This window comes from Austrofundulus limnaeus, unplaced genomic scaffold, assembly GCF_001266775.1.
Source record: "Austrofundulus limnaeus strain Quisiro unplaced genomic scaffold, Austrofundulus_limnaeus-1.0 Scaffold210, whole genome shotgun sequence".
Classification (NCBI taxonomy): domain Eukaryota; kingdom Metazoa; phylum Chordata; class Actinopteri; order Cyprinodontiformes; family Rivulidae; genus Austrofundulus; species Austrofundulus limnaeus.
Window position 1 is genome coordinate 710221 of NW_013952612.1, and position 8470 is coordinate 718690.

General features: G+C 42.7%; 2 protein-coding genes across 2 annotated transcripts in view; both read right to left on the bottom strand.

The window, feature by feature from the left end:
* Positions 1–4142, bottom strand: part of tasora (transcription activation suppressor a) — a 20948-nt gene extending 16806 nt beyond the window's left edge. The window contains exons 1-4 of the mRNA XM_014019144.1: positions 3748–4142; positions 2026–2171; positions 485–577; positions 235–307 (exon numbers count right to left, since the gene is read on the bottom strand). Coding sequence (XP_013874598.1) covers positions 235–307; positions 485–577; positions 2026–2171; positions 3748–4000 — 565 coding nt within the window. The 5' untranslated portion in view covers positions 4001–4142. The remainder of the gene's footprint in view (positions 1–234; positions 308–484; positions 578–2025; positions 2172–3747) is intronic.
* A 206-nt stretch (positions 4143–4348) lies between these two features.
* LOC106525041 (uncharacterized) overlaps positions 4349–8470 on the bottom strand; it is a gene marked incomplete in the record, with an annotated part of 40975 nt that continues 36853 nt past the window's right edge. Inside the window, 6 exon segments of the mRNA XM_014019145.1 lie at positions 4349–5861; positions 5947–6136; positions 6222–6392; positions 7845–8102; positions 8175–8251; positions 8327–8423. Coding sequence (XP_013874599.1) covers positions 5347–5861; positions 5947–6136; positions 6222–6392; positions 7845–8102; positions 8175–8251; positions 8327–8423 — 1308 coding nt within the window.

An 8470-nucleotide genomic window follows, 5' to 3' on the forward strand; every position in this document is an offset into this window, starting at 1 on the left:
ATTGTCAGACATGAGTGGAAGTAACTGTAAACTAATTAAATCATTAATATATGATATGAACTAGCATTCTTCWGGTTGGGTTAATTAGTAGCTCCAGGTAAATCTTTACGTTTAGTGGMAAAAATGATGACTTCTGTGGTTTAAAATGACTTAAATCATGTTTGATTCTTCTTTAAAAACAGAATAAGTAACGTTTGACTCCCACTTAACTTAAACTGATTTGCTCATTTGTACCTTTCTTAGGATCTCCCAGCATAGTGATCCTGCTCTGACCCACAGTCAAACCTTTCTCACACAGAACAGGAAGCTGCAGCGGGAAAACAAAAACACAACCGTGACGTTAAATCTCTAAGGATAACTGTATAATACTATAGGCATTTAAAAATTTTACAAAAGTGTCATATGCAGAAAAAAAATTACCTCAAGTAAGCAAATCAACTGAAAGCCAAGACTTAAAACAATTCTTCGAAGCAAAGGTACTGACCTGGGCTGATGTGGTGAGCAAGAAACAATAACTCTCCTCCAACTCCTTATCCGTTCTCCCATCGGCCTTCATTTCCTTCCTCTTTTCCACAAACTGAAACACACAAMACAACAAATTATTAATAAGACAAAACGTTCAATTCATCAAACTCTAATAAGGCTCTAAAATGAACGGAGTTCCACAGTTTCTGAGTTTATTTTCCTGAAGTTCTCAATCAGATTTCGCCCTGAAACTAAAGGATGTTGCACCTTTGGGGAGCAGATTTCATCTGACGTCATCYACAGAGGCAAACCTTCCTCTGATGATGTCATCAGCCACAGTCTGACCAAGGGCTGCACGATATGAGGAAAACCTGCGATGTGCGATTATTGTGCTTATACACAAATACACAAGTATGTTGTGTTGGTGCCTTTCTGTTCTGGGTTCAGAGCAAAAAAAAAAAAAACTAATCATTTCCATTCAAGCATTTTTTTTTTATGAAGAGATCCATCCATTGGCCAAACATATGAAGGCTTCATTTGATTGGTGAAAAACTTCAAGCTTCCATCTGAGACAAAACTCATAAATACAAACTTTAATCCAACCATCTGTTGCAGTTCATGCAATTTTTTGTGATATGCATATTGCACAAGCTTTTATTGCCATAACAAATTTTCTATGTATTGTGCAACACCAGTCTGACCCCAAACCAGCTCCCCTCCAGACCTGCGATCAGAACCCCCCATTATCCAAGTAAGCCTTTCCTGCATGGGAGGAGACATAAATCCTCTGCTGCAACAGAACGAGTCATGCAGAGATAAGAACAGACCTTGAACTCTGAGGAGTCTGCAAAGTGTATATTTTTTGTGTGTTTCCATGTGTTTCCTTCAATATCAGACAGTAGATTACATAAAGCAGATTAAGGTAGTTGGTGATCTGTCCCGGGTGTCTCAGCTCCTTACAACACTGACAGAAAAAGTGTGTTAAAAGAAARGGACCGATTGTTTTCTGCCTGGCTACAGGAAAACACAAAGACCCCAGCTGACGAGGGGTTTTAGTTTGTTTCTAAAGCCTCAGAGAGGAGAGACAGAGGAAACTAGGGGCTCCTTGGAGACACACAGCTTTTAAAAGTGCCCCGAGTTCTTATGGGGCCTGAGCGGCCTCACTCCACTTTGTTTTTTTTAAGTAAAAATCCAATATATAAATATAATAAAGTGAGTTGATGGGAGAGGACGCTGGCTTTTGACCGAGCCCCACTCCTCTGGAATGCTCTTCCTCAAAAAATCAGGAACTCTGACTCTCTACCTCTCTTCAGATCAATACTCAAAACTCACTTATTCAATCAGGCCTTCCCATCCTGACTTTTTTTTCTCCCCCCACTTGGAAAGCGTTTTTGAGTGTCCTAAAAAGCGCTATATAAGTTTGATGTATTATTATTATTCAGCTGGTAAGCTTGCAGGTTTCATAGTAACGTTGTCTGCCTGGATGGTTATAACAGCTGGAAGTGGAGTTGTAACGTTCAGATGAATCATTGTTGATTTTCAACAGATAAAAACCTTCACCTCTTTCTCCAGGAGTTCGCTGTGAACGAGATGAGGGTTGCTGTAGGTAAAGCAGCCAGCAGAGTTGGTGTCGATGTAGCCGGAGAGCAGAATGGTCTTCATGTCTTCATATTCCCTGGACTCAGTGGAGACAAACTGGAACAGGGCTAAAAATAAGAAAAATAAGTGTCATTGTCACTATTCATCACTAATGTTTGAGTGTGTAAGAAAAAAACTTTCAATAAAGACGTTCGAATGAAGCATTTTATGGGTGATGCACAATCTTTTCTGTCAATTCTGAGTTTAACAAGTTTGTTTTTTAAAAACGATGACCTGAACTTGGCTCAACATGGTGCTGAAAGACTTTTAGGACTTTTGCTAACCATGCAAGAAAAATTTGTGCTATTTCCACTTGAGGTCAAATCATTAAACGCTGACAACACTTTAAACACAAAACATTGAAATAACCTTAAATCTGTAGTTTTCTACACACYAATCCACATATAAGAGAGAAATATGAACCAATAAAGTAGATTCTTTTGTGCTTTTTGTCTTGATAAGAATCTCCAAAAATGAACTGGCACTACATCCTCAGGAGGCCCCAGAACCTCCTGTAGGTGTGGCAGGGCTCAGCTGGGCTCTGAACCCCTCAGAGAGATGGTGTAACCACATGTAATACTAGAAATTTAACAGAAGCTCATTACCTGCTTTTAGCAGCGCATGTTCATAAAGAAATACAAAAATATGTAAAGAAACAAAGGGTCCTTAGAGTCGAAGCAAAGGATTTGGGCACTTCTTAACAATAAATGAATATTTATGTTCGGCAGCAACTTTAGGAAGGAAATACAAAACAATAATAACTTAGAAAACAGTAGCATTTCCCCTGTGAAGGGTCACAAAAACGTGTTTTAAATGRATGAGAATAAAAAGTAAGCCAGGTTTTCATCATGACCTCAGCAGTGTGGTATGAAGTTTTTTGTTATTTATTGTAGGAGCTGTCACCCCAGAGGACTGGAGCTGGTTGGGGTCAAAAACTACATAAAAACAGTCTRACACTAAGAACTTACAACTTTTTCAGCCTCAACAAATAAATGCAACACAAAAGGTTAATCTAAAATCACAATGAAACAACGTCAGCTTTGAAGAGTACAACAAATAACATCACTTTATATTTACTTATTTTAGTGTKATTTCAAACCAAAAACAGAGCAGTAAGCACGTGTAAGTGCTCATCATGTGTTCACAAAAATAAATTGTAAACAAGGAAGAGGCGAGTACCTTGCTATCACAAGCTACAAGCTAACAGCTAAATATCTTTTTACATTAACAAATTATAAAGTCAAATCCTAATMTAAACTACAAAACAAACCACAGTAAACTGGTAACTGAACATGAACGTTACAAAATAACTAACAAGCTCGTAATAAACGTTAACTAGCAAGATGCTAACTATTAGCGTATGCTAATGTTATGATGCTAGTTTGAAAACATTGCAGTTTGAACATAGGTCGCCCGCTGTTTTAACTAARCACAGCTTTTATTAAAAGCTACACAATTATACGCATATTACATTACTAATAACAATTATTATTATTATTGTTATGTGTGTATTTTGTAGCCTATCGCTAAGCTAGCATGAAGCCGTCCGATGGATCTTCATTTGTCCGATATTTGAACTCTAACACAGCTCGACAAAGTCTTTGACTTAAACAACAAAAATACAATAATTACTGAGCTTCTCACCTTTCTTTTCTTTCGTTTTTCTCGGGATATGGAATTTTTTTGGCTCCATCGGCATATGCCGCTGGTGGACCACTTGCGGTGTCGTGTGCCTCCGCTCCATCCTCCCCGCGACAGAGCTCATTCTGCCCGCGACAGGAAGGTATTTTCGGACAGGCGTTACCATGGCCGAGCTAACGTTGTCAGCTCCCTGCTCGGCGGCGGCAGACGCCCTCCTCGGACGGCATGCCTCCCTGCGGACGGAGCTGTCGTCCATTGTGGGATTATCCGCCGAAGCGAACGAGTCTCTCCACCTCCTCCCAAGCCTCACTCCCGACACKGTTTCCCGGCTCGATTCCAGTCCCGCGATAACCACCGCAGCGGAGGGAGGCGATAAACCTCTTACTACTGCGCGAGCAAATCTTCTTCACTGATTTCAACGGCAACCGGTTGAAAAGGCGCCGCTTGGCTGCCACCTGCTGGACAAACTGGAGAACAACACACAACATTTTACAAAATACTTCACTATCCATCCAGAAAGATATTTTGCTAACACGTAGGCACAGGCAAAAACATAGCTACTTTCTGTAACAATGATTTGTTCATAAATCCATTCAGAGACGAATTTCTTTTTTAATACCATTTATTTCTTTGGTTCGGTGGTTTGTTTTACACAACACAGCATTTTTTTCAATGTCTTCGAGTTACAGAACCTTCGAGATTTTTAGAAAATGTCTTTAATCAAATATATTCTTTTTAATAGCATACACAGAGAGGACTGTTGACATCACATGTCATGATACACATGACCTTTATCTAAACGTTTAAAACATTTATATAAAGATTTAACACATATACAGTTTTTTACAGACCACTAACAGGATACACCAGGTTTAGTTTAAGGTGGAAAGATGTTTTGTTTTTTCCTCAGTGTTTACAGATGTAGAAGCAAAACAAATTAAAGGTACTCGCTGCAAAGTCATGAAGATCAGACAAAATAAAAAAAATAATCTAAACAAGGATTAAGCTGCAGAAGAAAAGCTACGGTTTCTATTTAAAATTGGCGTTCAAGTTGAGCATTTTTGCACAAGTCGACTAGTGTGGGATTTCGATGTTTACTAGTTAACAGGTATGATGACTAGTATGGCTCAGTGGTGCACTGGTGGGTTAAAAAATGACTAATTAATACTCTGCGGCGACAAAATTGTAACTAGCATGACTTCTGTTCCAACTAGAGCAAAAACATTCAAATATTAGTTGTTTTTGTTCTACTAGTTAGACCAAATGTGCAAATAGCGCAGTGTAGTCGTAAACTAGTGTGCAAAAATGGCCTTTAAAAAAATCAAATAAATACACAAACAGCTTGCCATAGACAACGAGTTTGTTCCAGTGGTCCAGTAAAACTAGTGGTTTGCGAGAAAAGCTCTACAGGGTGTTTTCTGAATTAAGTAGAGGGTGAAAATAATGCTAAATGGCAAGGAGATCAAATAAATACACAAACTGCCTGCCGTATACCAGTGGTGTTTAGATCAAATCTACTGGAATGTTTTGGTCATAAAAAGATAATATTTTTGTTCTTTTCTGTTTCTGTCAGTTCCGCAGGTTCAGGTTTTGGTTCCGGTGTCAACACCGTTCCTCCTCCTCCTCCATCACCTCCTCCTCCCCTCGTTCGGAAAAGGCCGACGAGGAGGCGGAGCAGGGGACATCGTTATCGTCCATCTCGCAGTCTGCAGCACGTTCTCGCTCAAGCCCCGCCTCCACAGCCAGCTCTGTCTCGCTGTCCATCGCGGACAGTCCGTCCAGGTCCGAGGACCCCACAGTACATGTACCTGCCTCCCCCCGCACACCCGCTAAACCCTCCCTAAACTCCCCAAAATCCTCTCCTCGCAAACCCGGACACGCATCCATCTCAAGCTCAGGATCTTTAATCGAACCCGGATCCGTCTCGGGCTCCATCTGTACTCCCAGACCCGCCTCCGGACCCCGTCCCCTCTCCGGGTCTCCGGTGAGTTCTGCTGCCTCCTTGGCCTGCCTGATGCAGTTGATCCACTGCTGTTTGTTGAAGGCGTCGCTGGCCTGGAAGCAGTGGCTCTGCAGCTGTCCTCCGGCGCGGAACGAAACCCGGAAGAAGTTTTTAGCTGCGAGGAGAGAAAAGGCCGGAGGTCAGTACCAGTAAATGATCTGACCCCAAACATCAGAACCAAACACTTGGGCGGGACGGACTTCGCTCCGTGTTGCTGAAGGCCCCTCTGATAGACCCGCCCACTCTCATCTCGCCGTCTGACAGGTCCTCCAGGTCCAGCTGGCGGATGGGGATGGGCTGGCGGCAGAGCTGGAAGCAGACCGGCTGGTTGTTGGGAGACATGGACCTGGTGAGGACCAGGACATCCTGGAACAGAAATACGTGCAGTTTCTGCGGGGAAGGCAGACAAATGTTAGATTTTCTTTAGTGTGTACAGATGAAGATGAGGAGGATGAAGGAGAAGCAGTCTACTGACGAGTCCTCGGTGGTTCTTCAGCTCCCCGTGGCAGCTGAGGGTCTTGGACCGGTCTATGAGCTGGTCCCTCTGGCCCTCCTCGGAGTACAGCAGGCGATCCTTGTAGTACTGACACTCAGACTCCCCGGTCTGCCTGTTGATGTCCCCCACCACGCTCTGAACCATCAGCATCTGTGGAGCCACAGAACCAGAACTGGATCAGAAATATCAGCATCTGTGGAGCCACAGAACCAGAACTGGATCAGAAATATCAGCATCTGTGGAGCCACAGAACCAGAACTGGATCAGAACCATCAAGAGACTGGTCAGACTGGATCAGAACCATCAGGAGATGGGTCAGACTGGATCAGAACCATCAGGAGATGGGTCAGAACCATCAAGAGATGAGTCCATCTGGATCAGAACCATCAAGAGACGAGTCCATCTGGATCAGAACCATCAGGAGATGGGTCAGACTGGATCAGAACCATCAAGAGAAAGGTCAGACTGGATCAGAACCATCAGGAGACAGGTCAGAACCATCAAGAGATGAGTCAGACTGGATCAGAACCATCAGGAGACGGGTCCAACTGGATCAGAAACATCAGGAGATGGATCAGACTGGATCAGAACCATCAAGAGACGGGTCAGACTGGATCAGAACCATCAAGAGACGGGTCAGACTGGATCAGAACCATCAGGAGACGGGTCAGACTGGATCAGAACCATCCGGAGAAGGGTCCTGTGTAGCTTTTATCCCTCTCTGCTATTTTGCTAATGCTAGCCTTTAGCTACAGTGTTTGCTAATTTTAAGTTTTAGGTACAGTTTAACTAATATTAGCCTGAAGCTACAATTTAGCTAATCTTTGGCCTTTAGCTACAGTTATTGATAATTCTAGCTGTTAACTATGATTTGGTAAATTTTAGCTTTTAGTTACAGTTGAGCTAATTTGAAGCCTTTAACCACTTTAGCTAATTCTTTTAGCTACAATTTTGCCAATTTTAGTTTTAGCTACTATTTTACAAATTGTAACTATTAGCCATAATTTTGCTAATTTTAGCTTTTAATTAAAATTTAGCAAATATAAGCCTTTGGTTTTTTTCAAATTTTAACTTCTAGGGACAGTGTCGTTTATATTGGTATTAAGCTACAGTTTGGATAATTTTGGCCTTTAGCTACAGTTACTGATAATTCTAGCAGTTAACTATGATTTAACAAAAATGATCTTTTGGCTGAGCTCAGTTTTAGGTACAGTGTAGGTAATATTAGTGTTTAGCTACAGTTATTTATAATTATAAGCTAGCTACAGCTGCAGCTTCCCTAATTATTTTTGGCTTGTTAATTTTAGCTAATATTTTACTAACTTTAGCTATAATTTAGTCATTTTTAGTTCTTAATTAGATTTGGTAAATATAGCCTTAAAGCTAACTATTAAGCCTTTAACTGCAGCTATGTTTTCTTATTTTAAACCTAATATATATATATTTTAGCTACACCTCTGCCTTTTTTTTTAGCTTTTAGCTACTGTTTCACTCGCTTTAGCCATTTAGCCATCAGGTACAGTTAGCTAATATTAGACTCTATGCAGTTTTGCTCATTTTAAGTTCAGGGGTTAGGGCAGGTGGGGCGTTTGTTTTGCTCACTGCCTCCTCCAGGTGCTGCCGGTCCGGGTGGTCGTTAGCCGTGTGCTTCAGGATCTCTCGGAGCAGCAGCGGGTATTTCACCAGCCGACTGCGCGGGATGTCCAGGAAGTTCCACAGGTCCAACTTCCTGCTGAACGGCGACTGGAGGCAGCGCTGCAGGAAGTCCTGGACCCGCCGGTCCTGCTTCTTCTGGTCCAGCAGGGCCTTGGCCTGCACCTGGTTGCTGCAGTACGGCGTGTAGGAGGAGAGGCAGGGCAGCTGCGGGGACAAAACGCCGGATCAGAACCGACCTCCTGACAGCTTCTGTGGTGCGAAAGAAACGAGCCTCACCCAGTCCGCCAGGATGTGACCCACGTGTTCGGTGGACCCGTCCGGTTTTCGGGCGTCCCTGAGCCGACCCAGCAGGTCTGAGGACCACAGGAAGTTCTGTTAGGAGTTTTAGTGTCAGCGGGAGAAGGTCCAAACATTCAGAGGAGCTTCACCTTCATGCAGCGGGATCAGAGACTCCAGAGTCCCAAAGATCTGGTTCAGTTCTTGTTCAGTCATGATGGACAGCTTCAGCATCGGGTCATGATATGCCTGCGACACACACACACACACACACACACACACACACACACACACAC